At 46.4% G+C, this 17,736-nt stretch overlaps 3 protein-coding genes across 5 annotated transcripts in view; 2 read left to right on the top strand and 1 right to left on the bottom strand.

The window, feature by feature from the left end:
• Nucleotides 1-17,736, bottom strand: part of F8 (coagulation factor VIII) — a 191,145-nt gene that overhangs the window by 32,723 nt on the left and 140,686 nt on the right. For 2 of the 3 annotated variants that reach the window (XM_003943925.4, XM_074391879.1), the window contains exons 16-22: nucleotides 17,269-17,481; nucleotides 16,787-17,015; nucleotides 16,397-16,579; nucleotides 14,225-14,341; nucleotides 13,545-13,616; nucleotides 12,034-12,119; nucleotides 8,976-9,131 (exon numbers count right to left, since the gene is read on the bottom strand). In XM_003943925.4, the coding sequence (XP_003943974.1) occupies nucleotides 8,976-9,131; nucleotides 12,034-12,119; nucleotides 13,545-13,616; nucleotides 14,225-14,341; nucleotides 16,397-16,579; nucleotides 16,787-17,015; nucleotides 17,269-17,481 (1,056 nt within the window). Of the gene's footprint in view, nucleotides 1-8,975; nucleotides 9,132-9,161; nucleotides 10,833-12,033; nucleotides 12,120-13,544; nucleotides 13,617-14,224; nucleotides 14,342-16,396; nucleotides 16,580-16,786; nucleotides 17,016-17,268; nucleotides 17,482-17,736 lie in introns of those variants that run through there. The other variant, XM_074391880.1, reaches the window with a different exon arrangement.
• Nucleotides 420-2,946, top strand: H2AB1 (H2A.B variant histone 1). The gene has a single exon (XM_010331813.3). The coding sequence runs from the start codon at nucleotides 2,510-2,512 to the stop codon at nucleotides 2,855-2,857; it is 348 nt and encodes a 115-aa protein (XP_010330115.1). The 5' UTR covers nucleotides 420-2,509; the 3' UTR covers nucleotides 2,858-2,946.
• Nucleotides 3,726-5,947, top strand: F8A1 (coagulation factor VIII associated 1). Its single transcript, XM_010331817.3, has one exon. It carries the CDS (start codon nucleotides 3,827-3,829, stop codon nucleotides 4,949-4,951), a length of 1,125 nt encoding a protein of 374 aa, XP_010330119.2. The 5' UTR covers nucleotides 3,726-3,826; the 3' UTR covers nucleotides 4,952-5,947.

Genomic DNA, 17,736 nt, shown 5'->3' with positions numbered 1-17,736 from the left:
CAAATACAGATGGTTTCCAGCTTGTAACTGTTGAACTTACAATTTTTTGACTTTATGATGGTGTGAAAGCCACATGAATTCAGTAGAATCTATATGCATAAAAGTACTTAAAGTACACCTACAACCATTCTGTCTTTCAGTTTCAGTACAATATTTAATAAATTACATGAGATGGTCAATACTTCTTTATAAACTTGGCTTTGTGTTACATGATTTTGCCCAATCGTAGCCTAATTGTAAGTGTTCTGAGCAGTTTTAAGGTAGGCTGGGCTAAACTATGACGATTGGTTGGTTAGCTGTTGATATGGTTTGGCTCTGTGTCCCCACACAAATCTCATGTAGAACTGTAATCCCGTTATGTCAGAGGAGAGGCCTGGTGGGAGGAGATTGGATTGTAGGGGCAGATATCCCCTTGCTGTTCTCATGACAGTGAGTGAGTTCTCATGAGATCTGATGGTTTAAAAGTGTATGACATTTCCCACTTCACCCTCTCCTGCTCCACTAGGGTAAGGCATGCTTGCTTCCCCTTCACCTGCTGCTATGAATTCAAGTTTCCTGAGGCCTCACAGTCATGCTTCCTGTTAAGCCTGCAAAACTGTGAGTCCATTCAATCTCTTTTATTCATAAATCACTAAGTCTTAGGTAGTTCTTTACAGCAATGTGAGAGTGGACTAATACAGCTGTATTAAATGCATTTACACTAATAATGGTTTTAAGCAACAATGGGTTTATCAGGATGTAATACCATCCCAAGTTGAGGAACATCTGTTATTTAAAACAGCTGTTCAAACAACACTTGTACAGGAGCATTCATGGCAGCACTTTTCACACTAATCAGTAATGTAGGGGATCAAATGCCACCTCAAAACATGCCACTTAGGCATATTGATTATTTTGAGTTTAAAGGCACTTGAAAAATACCAGATGCAAGAAGGGCATGCTGACATTCCTTTTTTTTATGAAAGGAGGAGATGAAACTCTCATGTGATAGGTATTATCTGTATACCAGGAGGAAGAAACATTCTTATTGCCAGAGATGGGGAGTCCAGGTTTGAGGGAAAGCTGCACCAAAAAACCTTCTTAGTGACTTTACCACAACTAACTCTCTTAGCCCAAACCCCATTGTCTTGTTACGTTTTCACAATTTACCACACTTTTTCAAATCTAGTATGTAAGTGTTCAGGTGTAATTGCTCATTTGAGTGTTCATCTATCTTATGAGGTCTCCCATGTACATGTAAAAAATACCAAATAAAATTTTGTATATGCTTTTCTTTTGTTAATCTGTCTTATTTAAGTCCTAGCTGGAGAATCTGAGAGGATAGAGGACATTTAGCTCCCCTGTTATGGAAATCTCTTAATGAACTGTGAAACAACTGATGAGTGGATAAACAAAATGTGGCCTGTTTATACAACGGAATATTATTCAGCCATTCAAAGGAAGGAAGAACTGATTCATGCCTCTACATGGATGAACCCTGATGAACACATTATGCTAAGTGAAAGCAGCCAGACACACAAGGCCTGCCATTCGGTTGCATGATTCCATCTACAGGAAATCTCCAAAACACGCAAACCTCTATGGACAGAAAGCAGATTGGTTAGTGGTTGCCAGGGGCTATCGGGAACATGTGTATGTGGCGGGGGCAGCGGTGTGGAAGGAGGCGTGTGGGAAGTGACTGCTTACAGGTACAGGGGTTTCCATGTCTTTTCCGGGTGTTGAAAATGTTTTGAAACCAGGTGGTTGCGATGGGCGTGCAACATTTCAAAGGAGCCGTACCCAGCATCCTCCCCGGGGCCGCCCGTTTGTCTTTCTCCCATCCAGTAGAAAGGGAGAGTTCCCCCACTGGCGAAGAGAGGGTCACCAGCTGGATTCCCCCTCCCCGCCCCACTCCACCCCGACCCCCACGGGCCTCCAGCTGCTTCCAGGCGGAGGCCTGCTCCCTCGGGGCCAATAGGAAGGCCATAAGGTCACCTGATGGGCGTGCCCTCCAGCCACTTCTCCGCCCAGGCCTGCTCCCTGCAGGCCAATGGGAAGGCGATGAGATCACCTGATGGGCGTGCCCTCTAGCCGCTTCCAGGCCGAGGCCTGCTCCCTCGGGGCCAATGGGAAGGCCATAAGGTCACCTGATGGGCGTGCCCTCCAGCCACTTCTCCGCCCAGGCCTTCTCCCTGCAGGCCAATGGGAAGGTGATGAGGTCACCTGATGGGCATGCCCTCCAGCCGCTTCCAGGCCGAGGCCTGCTCCTTCGGGGCCAATGGGAAGGCGATGAAGTCACGTGACGGGCGTGTCCCTGGTGAGGCCGTAGCCACGTGCGAGCGAGGCGGTTACCGTGTGGTGACGTGGTGGCACGAGGATGTACGTGCCCAACGGACTGGGCTCCCCAGCCAGTGAGGGGCTGGGCCCTCGTCGCTAGGATACACGGTACTGGACGCCATAACGGTCATCTTGAGAGGCATCTCGTAGCTCTAGAGCAAGCCGAGCCGAGATCGCGCACTCAACACCCAGCATGTCGGAGAGGAGGAGCCGTCGAGGGTCCTCTGGTGCTGGCGGCCGGAGGCACACCCGCTCTCGCACCGCCCGAGCGGAGGTTTTGTTTTCTGTGAGCCAAGTGGAGCGTAGTCTACGGGAAGGCCACTACGCCCAGCGCCTGAGTCCCTGTGCGCCAGTCCACCTCGCTGTCGTGATTGAGTCCCTCACGGCCCAGATCCTGGAGCTGGCGGGCAAGGAGGCCCACAACAGCGGAGACACGACCATCACTCCGCAGCTGCTGCACATGCCGGTTCACAACAACGCGCTGCTGAGCACCCTCTTTGACACAACCACCATCTCTCAAGTGGTTCCCGGCCGGGACTAGCTGCTGACGACGCCCGACTTCTGGGACCCGGCAGGTCCACTCGTCCACCTACCCAGCCCCAAATCCCCCAGCCCCCAAACCACACCCCCACCCCCACTTTCCACCGGCCCCAAAGTCTCTTGGGCCTTCATTCATTCATTGTGTCAGTAAAGTGTTTAATGGAACCCACCTGCCTGTTTCAGTCACTTTGCCTTGGCGGGGAGGGGATATGGGGTGGGGTGGGGCGTTAAGAGACCTCCATAGCTGGAGGGATGGACAGGTAGTGGGGGTCTGGGGTTGGGTGGGAGTCAGGGATGGCACGGAGGAGCAGTCTCCCCCGGTGACAGTGCAGGGGGCGGGGGGTGGGGGGTGGATGGCTCTGGGTGGGAAGGGGGCACCCCGGCTGGTTCTGAGCAAGTCAGGAGGGCCTGCCCGCGAAAGTCCTCAGCATGATGGTGTTCGTTGGGGCGGGTGGGCCTCAAGACCGTGACTGTAGTGTTGCCACAGGACGGACTTCCACAGGCAGCCAGGGTGGGGACGGTGAGGTGGACCCGGCGGCTGGCCTGGGGCCCTGGACAGGAAGATGGAGGAGTGAGTGGTGGTGGTGGTGGGGAACAGTCCAGAAATGCACAGTCACCGAATTAGGGTCACGAGTGTAGTCTGGGTCGTGTTCAGATGGAGAGGCTCTGGGATGCCTTTAGCAAAGGGCACCATTTGCGCTGCAGCCAGGCTATCAGCAGCCGGCACCCGGCCGGGCCCCGCGAGCCGATCCGCGTCCCCGAGACCCTCGATTCGCATACGCCGCGGCATTCCGGCCGGGCCCCGCCAGGCCCCGCCTCCGATTCCGCTCTTTGCAGATCAACAGGGCAAGGGGCGGGCTCGGGCCGGGGAGCCAGCCGGCGCGGACACGCCGGCAGCCCGCCAAGGGGGACGCACGGCGCGTCTCTCCGCCACGCACGCCAGCGTCCGGAAGTGCTTGCGGCGGCGAACATGGCGGCGGCGGCGGCCGGCCTCGGTGGGGGCGGCGGCGCCGGCGCGGGACCCGAGGCCGGGGACTTCCTGGCCCGCTACCGGCTGGTATCGAACAAGCTGAAGAAGCGGTTTCTGCGGAAGCCGAACGTCGCGGAGGCCGGCGAGCAGTTCGGACAGCTGGGCCGTGAGTTGCGCGCCCAGGAGTGTCTGCCGTACGCGGCCTGGTGCCAGCTGGCGGTGGCGCGCTGCCAGCAGGCGCTCTTCCACGGGCCCGGGGAGGCGCTGGCCCTCACCGAGGCCGCCCGCCTCTTCCTGCGGCAGGAGCGCGACGCGCGCCAGCGCCTGGTCTGCCCCGCCGCCTACGGGGAGCCGCTGCAGGCCGCCGCCAGCGCCCTGGGCGCCGCGGTGCGCCTGCACCTGGAGCTGGGCCAGCCGGCCGCAGCCGCCGCCCTCTGCCTCGAGCTGGCCGCCGCCCTGCGCGACCTGGGCCAGCCGGCCGCCGCCGCCGGTCACTTCCAGCGCGCCGCCCAGCTCCAGCTGCCCCAGCTGCCCCTGGCCGCGATGCAGGCGCTCGGCGAGGCGGCCTCCTGCCAGCTGCTGGCGCGCGATTATACCGGCGCCCTGGCGCTCTTCACGCGCATGCAGCGCCTGGCGCGGGAGCACGGCAGCCACCCGGTGCAGCCGCTGCCGCCGCCCCCGCCGGCGGGACCGCAGCCCGGGCCCGGGCCCGGGGCGACGGCCGCCCTACCGGCCGCGCCGCTTGCTCCAAACGCCGGCTCCGCGGCGCCCTCTCCCGCCGCCCTGGGCGCCTTCTCGGACCTGCTGGTCCGCTGCGAGGTGTCCCGCGTTCTGCTGCTGCTGCTCCTGCAACCGCCGCCCGCCAAGCTGCTGCCGGAGCACGCCCAGACCCTGGAGAAGTACTCCTGGGAGGCTTTTGACAGCCACGGGCAGGAGAGCAGCGGCCAGCTTCCCGAGGAGCTCTTTCTGCTGCTCCAGTCTTTGGTCATGGCTACCCACGAAAAGGACACGGAAGCCATCAAGTCGCTGCAGGTGGAGATGTGGCCTCTGTTGACTGCTGAGCAGAACCACCTCCTTCATCTCGTTCTGCAAGAAACCATCTCCCCCTCAGGACAGGGGATCTGACCCATCCCATTCACCCGATGGCTTTTTGCCCGGACGGGGTGGGGATTCCCATCAGTCCCGTTAACCAGATGACTTTTTGCCTGTTACCGAACCTCACGCATCCAAGTTTGCGTCCGGGGAGGCTTAAAAAGACATACCGTCCCGGCCTCTGCGTTTTATGTTATTCCCGTTGCCGCCACAGGAATTACCTCGTTGACTGAGCGTTACCGGCATCCCGTAGCAGAGGGAGAGCAACACATTTTCATGGAACCTGAGTAGAGGACATGGCTCTCTTCCAAAAAGCTGCGACACGAAAATGACAGTCCCTTTCATCTCCTTCCTCCGCTTCTTCAACCCAACGCAGCCTCGTGCCTCCACCTTTGTTTCATAGTGAGGATTTCATTTAGCGGCGGCCCCCTCCCTCTAAACACCCGCCGCAGATGATTTCATCCTGCCCCTCATTTCTTAACGTATTTCTGTGTCTCTGTCATGGCCAAATTTCTCCTGCCACTCGTCCACACAGTACATCTTCATGGGAGTCATTTTATTCCTTCCAGCTTCCTTGTAACCACAGCCCTGGATCCATGATAAAGCCGCTCTTGTACTCCTGACGTGTGGTTTTGGTGTCCCTCGTCTGTAAAATGTGACTCCTTTACCTACTTGTCAGGAGGCCAGAATTAGAACCAGATAGCCCTCTTTGGGCTCCAGCATGTATTCGTTCCTTTGAAATCTGAGCTATGCCTCCTATGTGGGCCATGCCTCAGGGCGAGGAACCTGCAGAGGTCATCTGTGATGTGCTCCTTACTCAGATGACTGCGATGCAAATGTGTCCAGTGCAGTGGGTCCGGTACCGATGCATCGATTTGCACTGGAATTCACGGTTCCGGTTCTATTCCCAGAGGTATATGCAGTCTGCATCACAACTTGTATTTGTAATAGGGATTTTTTTTTTTTTTTTGGTGGGGGAGTAGGAGGTAATGGGGGCGGATGGAGTCTCACTCTGTTTCCCAGGCTGTAGTGCAGTAGCACGATCTTGGATCACTACAGCCTCCACCTCCTGGGTTCAAGCGATTCTCCTACCTCAGCCTCCCGAGTATCTGGGATTACAGGGGCACCCCACCACGCCGGGCTAATTTTTGTATTTTTAGGAGAGACGGGGTCTCACCATGCTGGTCTCTCCAACTACTGACCTCAAATGATCCACCCGCCTCGGCCTCCCAAAGTGCTGGGATTACAGGCATGAGTCACCGCCCAGCCTGTAATAGGGATTTTGCTGCAACTTTTAGTTAAGTGGTGAAATCAGAGAGCATGGCTCTTTGGTGTTGTGCGGTCACTGAGTGCAAGGCAGCCTCCTTGTTCCCCAAAAGCAGGATGGCGTTCCATTTGAAAACAGTTACCGTTTCCCAGGCTTTCTGGCTCACACAGAGCATGCAACCCAACTAAGCTGTTTTCCTACTTACTGCGTCATTTTTACCCTTTTGAGGGTGACACAAGAACTCTTCAGAATATAGATAGCCTCTTTCTCAAACTTTCAACCCTGGGGAAATGCATCCTTTCAGCCGAAGTTGCACACAATACTGATCTGCAGGGCTGAGATGTAAGGACACAGTTTGGAAGAGATGGTTTTGTTTTAGTCTTTTTGCAGGGGAGAGATGTGGAGGGTTGTCACTGTGAGTTAAGTGCCTCAAAACGGGTGGGACTTGTAGGGTGTTCTTTTCTGCTTCTATTTCTGTTTCAACAGTGTGGAAGTAATGGGAAGCACAGGAGAGGCCCATTCCACCACCATTCCTCTCACTCTCATTTGGCTGCCAGGAAGGGTCCTACAGAGCCCCTAAACACCTAGCACAAATTATTGTAAAAGAGGTTGAAGGGTGTATACTCCTTTGCTCTTTGGCTTCTTCCTGATGTGCTCCTCTTAACCCAGGCTTCAGACCTGGCCGACTGGCTTATTGTCAGGTTTGGGAGTTATGGAGCATGACGGGTGACCAGTTTTGGATATGGGCTTCAGGAGAAGCCTTCTTAGGCCTCTGGTTCAAACTCCTTGCATCAAGGAGGTGAGGGGAAGAATAACCAGACGGTTAGGTACTGGGCATCTGAGCATAATTCTAGGAAACACTAAAACTCCTCGTTTTCCGTTTGCCATGGGCTCATTCATATATCTCCCTCAGAAACTTGAGAGCAGGGATAGCTGGCCTGAGGCCAGATTTCAGCATTTTTGAGAATTCTCTTGTAATGCATCACTTTAATATCAAAAGCCAACACTGATTTCTAGCATGGCAAAAGCAAATATTTTCAGAGGACATGATTAGTTTGCTTTTTAACTTGATAACCGGTTGTGGGGGTGGGTGGCGGGGGGCGGGGGAGGCAGAAGATCCTTGTCCTTTAAATGTCGACAATTCCAAAATTCACATTTAAAACACTGTATACCGTCGGGAATATTGCCAGTGAAGCAGTGACCCTTTAAGGGTGTTGGGGCTCCCCTTCTCCCCATTATGAGGGAATCCTAAAAGGGGAAATGTTGCTTATCAAAGAATATTTTTTATACGTGAATGGCACAAAGGCATAAGGATGTGTGAGAACCACTACGCCAGAGGAAGGTGATCAAGACTGAAATTACTGTAGGCAAGATTGCACCACTGCACTGCAGCCTAGGCAACAGAGTGAGACTCTTGTCTCAAAAAAAAAAAAAAAAAAAAAAAAAGAAGTTTAACTATCATGAAACATGCTGTAAGGAAGCCCAGGCCTCAAGGAAAATCCATGTAAAGTTACATCAGTCAACAACCCCGGATTCTGTCCTAGCTGCCAGTACCAACCACCAGAAAAGTAAGAGAAGGAACTTCCAGATGATTCTAGCACCCAGCTGTTAAATATTCCTGCGGCTCCAGATGTTGTGGAGCAGAAACCACCCATCCCCTCCGGTGTCCCAAAGTCTTGATCTATAGAATCTGTGAACAAAGCATAATGGTTATTTTTATGACAGTAAGTTTTGAAGTGGCTTGGTACACAGCAATAGTGACTAGTACAGGTAGAGAAAGCCACTTTGAGGGAAGCAGTGACCTTAAGTGGGGAGATCCAGTGAACTCTTCTACAAGGAGGAAGTCAGAAGAGTAAATATGCCAATCTTTTGCCAGTGCTTCCTGTTGGTAAAATCCAACCAAAAGCTGGAGGACAAGGTAGTCTGTTGATGTATTCTATACAAGGTCACCTCACAGAACTAGAAGCAGGGTAGAGAAGCAGGAAAATAGATCTAAAGGGGCAAACAAAAGTTATCTTGCTTGGGGCCATTTGAGGACTTTGAACTTTATTATGAAGACAATAGGAAGACACTGAAAGGTTTTAGGCAGGGGACTGATGATTATCCTGAAAATGATGAGCAGCTTTTATTAGAGAACAGAGTAGAAACAGGGGAAGGCTAGTTAGGAATGTAATACAATAGATCAAGTGTGTGGTGATGGGACCCCAGGCTGTGGCAACAGCGGTATAAATGGAAACAGAAGAAAGAGATGTGAGAAGCATTACAAATAAAGGATTGACCAGATTTGTGGATCCATTCATCAGGGGATATAAAAATGAGGGAAGAGTAGACAATAACGCTAAGGTTTTAAGCCTTTAGGGATCTTGAGTTTACCTCTAGAGAATTTATCAATCCCCAAAGTTTCACCCATCGTTTTATGTGGAAGTCATGAATCTTCATCTCCATCCATGGTTTTGCCCCCTAAACTTGTCTTTCAGCCTACTGGACATTTCGACCTGATTGTCCTACTATAACCACAAATGTAAGATATCCATAAGCAAACTCACAATCATCAGTTCACACAGTCCTGAATCACGTATTTCTGTCAATACAGCATCTCTTCATTTCTATAATCTATGAGCCTTGAAAGTACTACATTTTTGTTGTTATGTCCATAATAACTCCTATTGCTCATAAGTGAAAAATTAGTTTTTGGAGTTAAGTTTGTAGAAGAGTGTTTGTCCAATATCTGAAATCTGTCAAAATTCTTTAAAGTATTCAGACATTCTCTTTAAAGGACTAATTACATACCATTAAGGTTCCAGTGGAATTTCCTCGATAAGTCTGCCACTTCTTCCCATCAAGACTATACATGATGATAAACTGAGAGATGTAGAGGCTGGAGAACTTCTGACGGGCACCCTGGGTCTTGATGCCATGAATAATCATTGGTGCCAATAGATCCACCTACCAATTAAAGCAACACTTTATTTTAACCTTTTTTTTTTTTTTTGAGACGGAGTCTCATTTTATCGCCCAGGCTGGAGTGCAGTGGTGCAATCTCGGCTCACTGCAACCACTGCCTCCTGGGTTCAAGCAATTATCCCGCCTCAGCCTCCCAAGTAGCTGGGATTACAGGTGTGCTCCACCACGCCCAGCTAATTTTTGTCTTTTTAGTAGAGATGGGATTTCATCATGTTGGCCAGGATGGTCTTGATCTGTTGATCTGGAGATCTGCCTGCCTCGGCCTCCCAAAGTGTTGGGATTACAGGTGTCAGCCACTGTGCCTGGCCTATTTTAACCTATTTTTAAATGTATATACTAACTCCTGAAACTAATTATTGGCTTAGAAAGAATCTACATTGCTACAGATATGTCCATCATTACCTTAGATGTGCAAGTGAAGCAGTCATCAATGTTGAAATGTGCATGTGTGTGTGAAGCTGTGGGATAAACAGTAGAAATGAATAGGAAGATGCTTATTGAGTTCCCAGCCTGCTTCTTGACAAACCAAACCACTACCAAATCATTGAGCCCCCATTTCCTACACACACACACACTCTCTCTCTCTCTCTCTCTCTCTCTCTCTCTCTGTCTTTCTCTCTCTCTCTTTTGTGGACTCACACAAGCTAATGGACTCATATAATAAGCTAATGCTTTGCCTACACCTCAGCCTCAGACCAAAGCGAATTTCCTCCTCTCTCCCCAAACCAGACCCACCCCAACATCACTGTCAGTGATGAACTGCTACACTTCCTTTGAGTGTTAGTTCAGAAACTATTTTCTCCTGGTGCTTCTATGCTTCTACTTCACTTTATATATAACTTCCTTATAGCAAATTATTGCACCATATTGTAAGGTTGCTTTGCTTTTCTGCTTTCCTTATTAGACTTAGATACTTAAGATAGTGAACCCATTTGAGTGACCTAAACTTTCTGTGTCTCAATTTATCTGTAAAGTGAAGATAATACTAGTTTTTATCTCAAAGCGTTGCCATAGGGTTAAAGAGCACATGTAACGTGCTGAGTTCCGTGCCTGGTGCATACAAAACACTCAGTCAATATTAGCTTTTACATTCTCTCTAGTCCCAGCAGCTAAAATGGTATCTGGTATAATACTGCTGTATAGCAAATGCTTTGGAATGAATGAGTGAATAATGGAACAGTAGTACAGAATGGACACTTCTTAAAGAAGAGGTCATGGACTGCAAGAACATTAGAAGTATCAGTTACTGTTCTAACAAGCAAGTCAAATTTAGCATGTTTTCACAGATGTCTGACACATACAAATTGGTCGTGACTCTTGTGTTTATTAACTGTCTACTTTAGCTGACTGTAAGTTCCACTCATACACTCATTCAAAGAATTTTTTTTAGCACTTCCTATGTGCTAATGACTGTTTTAGGTACAGGGAATTGAGTAATAAACAAGAAACAAACCCCTGCCCTCGTGGAACTTACAGTCGAGTAGGAAAATAGACCTTATATCATATATGTTTTTATTTGTTTACAGCATCAAGTAGTGATAAGTGCAGGAGAAAAATGAAGCAGGGTAACAGGACAGACAGTGTCAAGGTCTTCAGAAGTTGCAGCATTGTCTTTTTCCAGATTAGATAGTATTCCCCATTGAAGACACTTCGTTTTACCTCTTGGTTTTGTGGCATAAAAAACTGAAAGAACCAGGCACAAAAATCATGATTTTTACTGAATTGACTTGCACCATTTCTTCATATGGATAGACTATAAGAGTTCTTTCTTGGACCAATGACTATTGTATCTTCCAGCAGCGTTGCTGGAATAAAGCTGCAGTAGAACAAGGCTACAATAAAGCCTTGGCAGCCTACTGACATTGTGCAACTGATGAATGCTTGCCAAACTGCCAGGCTTATCTGCTTCATCTTTTTGTGCACCTGGGAGCAGTTCGGCAATTATAGACTCAATAGCTTCACCTATGTACCCAGCCAGGTGTTTCAGTGTAACTACAAGACACATCTCTCTACTAGGAAGTAAGCAAGATGGCAATGAGTTTTGTCGTATAAAAGTACAAACATGGCAGCTGCGTGTCTCCATGGGGCCTGCTGATTTCCCCCTATGCATTGCCTGGTCTTCGCCACCTGGTGCTCCTCAAGTCAGCCCAGTGCTCTTGTGCATCAAGGCCAGGTTGTTGTGCGCTCTTCAGGACTTCTCACAAAAACAAATGCCTTCTCCAACTCCCTTCCTTGTCAGCCTCCCTTTCAACTCCGTCTCCATGCTTTATTTTATAAAGTTACGAGATCTACAAAATGTTTAGCTGGATCTTAGTAGGACAGTTGGCAAAACCCACCTTGAAGATAAGGCGATTTAATACTGGTAGATGATAACATAATTAGGTGGATTTGTAACCGGTTTAATTACCATAAGTAAATAGTGATAGTTAATAGATGGTTATCAACTTAAAGGGAGCATTTCGGAAACAGTGTAGTACAAAGATTACCAATTAGGGCTCTGGAGCCCAACTATTAGAATTTGATTTTTGGCTCAGTCACTTATTAGCGGTGTGACTTGGGCCACAATAAATTCTCTATGCTTCAATTTCATTATCTGAAATGAGGACAATAGTAACATCTGACTATTTTCTGTAATATTGAACTCGTCATCTCTCAAGACAGGTGTTCTAATCTCAGTAGAAGGACTAAAATACAGAAATAGGATATATCAGTATACTCAATTCTATTCCCATATCTCTTGTTCATGACTGCTTTTGTATAAATCATAAGCCATTCTGTTCTTCAGTTTTCTCATATTCATAGAATTCTTTGAGTTTACAATAGGAATAAGTAATGCAATTGATTGAATGAGATACATTGTCCATCACTGATTAAATTTTCTAACCTTGATCCAAGAAAAGGGCTCCTTGGTGCTCCAGGCATTGATTGATCCGGAATAATGAAGTCTAGCCAGCTTTGGGGCCCACTGTCCTTTGCCCAAGTAAAGAAACAGAGATTAAATTCAGCTGGGTTGGTCCTAGACACTTGAGAGTAAAATTGTCTTGAGAAAGGTTAATCTTAGCTGTGGTGAAAGTAAAAACATAAACGCTTTATGGCATACCAGTGACAATTACTCTCTGAGGATTTTGCTTATCTTTGTTGTTCATTTTATTTTCTAAAATTTATAATTTTGTTAATTGTTAGCACCTCTAATTAGCTGATACCAATTTGTTACCAACACTACCAAATAATAATATTATTATTTCTTTTATTTTCTTTTTTCTTTTTTTTAAGATGGAGTCTTGCTCTGTCGCCCAGGCTGGAGTGCAATGGCGCGATATTGGCTCACTGCCACCTCTGCCTCCTGAGTTCAAGCGATTCGCCTGCCTCCTCCTCCCAGGTAGCTGGGACTACAGTCACACGCCACCATACCCAGCTAATTTTTGTATTTTAGTAGAGACGGGGTTTCACCATGTTGGCCAGGCTGGTCTCGAGCTCTTGACCTCAGGTGATCTGCCTGCCTTGGCCTCCAAAGTGCTGGGATTACAGGCGTGAGCCACCATCCCTGGCCTATTATTTCTTTATTATGCAATGTATGTTCATTGTAGAAAAATCAGAAAATGGAAAGTAAAAATAAAAATAAGTAAAAAGACAAATAAAAATTTTAAAATGTAACCCTTCCACCTATTGAAAAATGTTACTATTTTGGTATATAACTCTTAAGCTTCTTTTTCAAGGGGATTTTTTACCCCAATAAAACAGGTTGGCAAACTTTTTCTGTGAAGGGCCAGATAGTAAATCATTTGGGCTTTGCATATTATATGGTCTCTGTTGCAACTATGTTACTGCTGTTGTAGCCATAGATGATATGTAAATTAATGGATGTGGCTGTGTTCCAACATAAGACTTTAGCATGGATGCTGAAATTTGAATTTTATAATTTCACATGTCATGAAATATTCTTCGTAATTTTTCAATTATTAAAAAATGCAAAATCTGTTCATAGCTCACATGCCATACAAAAACAGGCAGTGTGCTACATTTAGCTTGTGGGCAGTAGTGCTCTAAAACAATTTTTGAGAACTCTTTATAGACCCTAGTCAAACTTTACCTTTAGTGCTCATAGGAAAGTATAGCTTCCTGCTACAATGAAGAGGATTGACTCAAGGAAGAAATACTGAAGGTAGGGAGGATATTTAAGGAGACAGTGTCATTGCCCAGGTAAGAAATGATGGTGGCCTGAATTAAGATGGCTACAACAGTGGGAAGTGGAGAGGAGGAGATATATTGGAGAGGCACTTATGGAATAGAACTAATAGAAGCATGGAGATGGATTCATTATCTGAGATTCTCCAACAGATCATTTAAAAAGATATAATCAGCCCAGGTTTTTAGGGCAAAAATAATAGTGTTTACCATATTGTCCTGAAGCTGTAATTTGAAAATCTCTAATGCGTCCAGAAGCCATTCCCAGGGGAGTCTGACACTCTGAAATCAAACAGGTGGAACACAGTAACTAGGAGTGCACAAAATTCAGCTTCTCAAATATAAGTCAGGGAAAATGGGAGAATGTCAACATGCTAATATTTTTTAGTGCTTATATGTGCCAAGAACTGTACTAAATGTTTTACTGTATTAGTTCATTTAATTCATCCTAACAGGTGCTACAATGATTCACATCTTACAGCTGAAGAAACTGGGGTCCATACATAAATAGACCAGCGGTTCTCTTATTTGTTTAGGGTTTAAATCTCCAAACTCTTCCAAGTAATATTTATAAGTTACCTGGTAACTAAATCAACATTAAATTCCAAAGTCTGCTACTAGAGATCTTGAGCTTTACCAAGTTGTGAAAATGAGGGATTTTTTGGGGGGGTCAATTATTTAGAGCTTCAGGTTCAAAGTTTTTAAAGCTTCAAGTATATCTGCCCTCCTCTGACAACTCTGATGATTTCTACCAGCAATATTCATTTTAAATTTGATAATGATGTAAGCTTGTATTTATTTCCGGACACAAGCAACCATTCCAGAAAGGAGGAAAGCTGAAAAGAAGTAGGCTGAGTAGGTAGGGAACCTCTGACCACATTGCTACTCACTGTTGCTGTACACCAGAAAAAGTGTGCTCATCCCAGCATGTAGGTGCTCGCCAATAAGGCATTCTACCCGCCAAATTCCAGCTTTGGATGGTAACATTTCCACTGTCTCAAAAACACCTTATAAAAACCAAAAGGAACAAAAATTATTTCTTTTCACTAAAAAATGAGCATGAGATACATTGGTTTGTATGTATCTGAAATACCAGAGTAGACCTACCAAATTTTGTAGTTCCATGACTCTTGGACCCCTCAAACCCAAAGTGCTTGCTCCATGACCCCTACAGTTCGGGGTCATGGAGATTGAGTTCTGACCACTCCCTTCCCCACCAGGAAATGAGAAACATCGTGACTGAATTCTTTGATGGTGGGGACAGGAGGATGCTACCGCATTATGGTTGACCTACACTCCCAGGGATTTTCTGAGCAAAAGGTGTGTTTCCCATTGGCCAGATGTAGACTCTGAAGGAGATAAGTTACGGTAAGTTCCTACTGGATTCAGTCCACCAGGGCTTCCTAGAGGGGTAAAGTTACCCCAGCAACAAGAAGCTACAGGTGAACACTGAGGGCTGAGAAATGAGTCACAAGTGACCACCCAGAATAAAGGTGGATGAAACCAGGTCAAGGGGATTTCATGACAGAGTCACATAAGGGAGTCTCTAAAGAGCCCCGAGAAAGTGCCCTGCAGGAGAAAGAGTCAACTTTAAGTATTGCCAGGCACAAACAGTGTGAAGCTGGTTTACAACAATGGTGCCAGTTGTAAATAGGTAAGAACTGTCCTAACCCCTTACCTTTAACCTATTCATGCTGGACTTCAAAACAGCAGCTAGCAAGGGGTTGTGGGGAAGCACGACCATCAGGTACAGAAAGAGAGGAGTCAACCGTGTCTCCCTTTCCCAGTGCAGACTTCCAGCCTGATGCAGGCTCAAGTTGAAGGAGGGGAGATTGAAGTTAAATCAAGTTCAGAATTTTGATTAATATCTTGGAATGGACATTGTAACTTCTGATTTGAACTGTATTTGTGATATAGTGACTTTAGTCCTGTTTATTACTTAAGAGTGAGCAGAAAAGTTACAGGGCTTATCAGAATTTTTACAAAGCAATAGGGGATGTTTACTCCCACTATTAAACTGGAGGTTTTTTTTAGAGACAGGGTCTTGCTCTGTTGTCCAGGCTTGAGTGAAGTGCTGCGATCATAGTTCACTGCAGCCTCAACCTCCTGGGCTCAAGCAATCCTTCCACCTCAGCTACCCAAGTAACTGAAGTAGCTGGGACTACAGGTATACACCACATGCCTGGCTAATTACTTTATTTTTTGTAGAGATGGGGATCTTGCTTTGTCACCCAGGCTGGCCTTGAACTCCTGGCCTCAAGCGACCCTCCTACCTTGGGCTCCCAAAGTGCTGGGATTACAGGCGTGAGTCACCGCACCTGTCCAAGTCTATTTTAAAAGGGCAGTGGAGAACCAATATAAAATTGTATTGTGATCAACATTATGAGTAGTGTTTAATCAATATACTTGTTACATACATAAACAAATCACTCTTTGGATGACTACTGGTGCCTTATGGGATTTGAGGTGGTAAGTGATAAAGGAATTCCTTTTCCGTAAGAAAGTGAAGTGACATTAATTATCCATTTATTCTGTTCTATTTCCTTTTTAGCAATTTTTCTATATCTGAACTTATCTTGTTAATTTGCTAATTGATTTATTATTATTATTATTATTATTATTTTGAGATGGAGTCTTACTCTGTCACCAGGTTGGAGTGCAGTGGTGTGATCTCGGCTCACTGTAACCTTCATCTTCCTGGTTCAAGCGATTCTCCTGCCTCAGCTTCCCGAGTTGCTGGGACTACAGGCGTGCACCACCATGCCAGGCGAATTTTTTGTATTTTAGTAGAGTTGGGGTTTCACCATGTTGGCCAGGATGGTCTCAATCTCTTGACCTTGTGATCCGCCCACCTCAGCCTTCCAAAGTGCTGGGATTGCAGACATGAGCCACCACTCATGGCCCTCGTTTGCTAATGTATTTATCTCCTTGTAGGTTTGAAAAAGTGTTTTCTGAGAGTTTGTCTGCTTTGCTCACTGATTGTGTTCCCAGTGCCTAGACCATTTAAAGTAAGTACTGAACAAATAAAGTCGGTAGAAGAAAGAGCACAAATGAGCTCATACCTGGATAGAGATTGTACACTGCCATTTTATATTCCTCTTTTTTCCGTACAGTGAACACATGTCCACTGAAATGAATAGAATGGATGTTTTCATTGCTGCCCATGCTGAGCAGATACCATCGAATCCTTTGATCCTGAGCCATTACTAAGCCGGGTAGTGTATCCATTATGTAGCCATTGATTGCTGGAGAAGGACACAGAGAAGCCTGTTAAAATCTATTATGGAAGTTTCTTTCCCTCCACTCCACCAAAAATACTGACATCTATGAGAATGCCACTCCCACAGTTACACTCTAAATAAATACAATGTTCAAGTCCCTGGATCAAATCTCATTTGTCAAAGTGCAATCTGCATTTCGCAGTGGTCACGTCTGGATGTAGAATATATTACCGTGGAAGCGATAATTCTCTTTAAAAGTGGGATCCTCCATCTGGACATTGCAGGGAGCCCTGCAGTTTCTTTCCATGTTTTCAGTGAAGTACCAGCTTTTGGTCTCATCAAAGATAGTGAAAAACAGAGCAAATTCTTGTACTGTCACTTGTCTCCCATGAGCAGGGTTCAGTGTGTTAGTGTGGCAGACCAGAAGGGGTCCAATCAGGCCTGAATGCACATCTTTTTCCTAGGGAGGGAAGACATCAATCCTATGAGTAGAAGCTCTCTCACCTATGAACCAGAGTGGATTTCTTATGAATTTTTATGCCACTCCAGCCTGCCTCCCATCTTCCAAAAATAGAATTCATCATCTTCAGTAGGTTCCAGAATGACAAATATGATGATCAACTGTCCTATTTAAAGCTTCTCATTGCATGTAGGATAAATACCAAAATTCTTAGCACACAAAGACCATTTCTTTTAAACCAAAAAGTGCTTACCAGGTCAACATCAGAGAAATAAGCCCAGGCTTTGCAGTCAAACTCATCTTTAGTGGGCGCCATATGATGCTGCACTTTCCAAAAGTAAGTTTTGGTTTCATTAGGCTTGACAAAGGTTTTTCTAGGTTCTGCTCCTTGCCTCTGATCTTCTTCATAAGAAATAAGGCTAGAATAGAAGGAATAGGGACGAGAGGCCTGATTTTTGAAAGTTACCTGCAGGACAATAACAACAAAGAAAAGCAAGAATAATCTTCCAGGATCTTCAAGTCCTTAGGGTTTACATCTCTAAAAGAAACGCCTATCTTTTGGTCTTTATTGAAGTTTTTAATACCCTGGAAGAAGTGGTACAGAGGGTGGATGCTGTTAGAACCCAAACTTACTCCTGAGGAGGTTTTGAATTCGAAATTTAAGGCACAAACTCAAAGATGCAAGGGAGAAAAGTCTTATACATTTAAAAGCAAATCCAAA

This window comes from Saimiri boliviensis, chromosome X (assembly GCF_048565385.1).
Source record: "Saimiri boliviensis isolate mSaiBol1 chromosome X, mSaiBol1.pri, whole genome shotgun sequence".
Taxonomy (NCBI): domain Eukaryota; kingdom Metazoa; phylum Chordata; class Mammalia; order Primates; family Cebidae; genus Saimiri; species Saimiri boliviensis.
Note: the sequence above shows the minus strand (reverse complement) of the source record. Positions and strands in the feature narration are given on the sequence as shown.

Excerpts from the sequence above, each read along its gene's own strand:
- H2AB1 (XM_010331813.3), top strand. The coding sequence starts at position 2,510 with ATGTCGGAGAGGAGGAGCCGTCGAGGGTCCTCTGGTGCTGGCGGCCGG.
- F8A1 (XM_010331817.3), top strand. The coding sequence starts at position 3,827 with ATGGCGGCGGCGGCGGCCGGCCTCGGTGGGGGCGGCGGCGCCGGCGCG.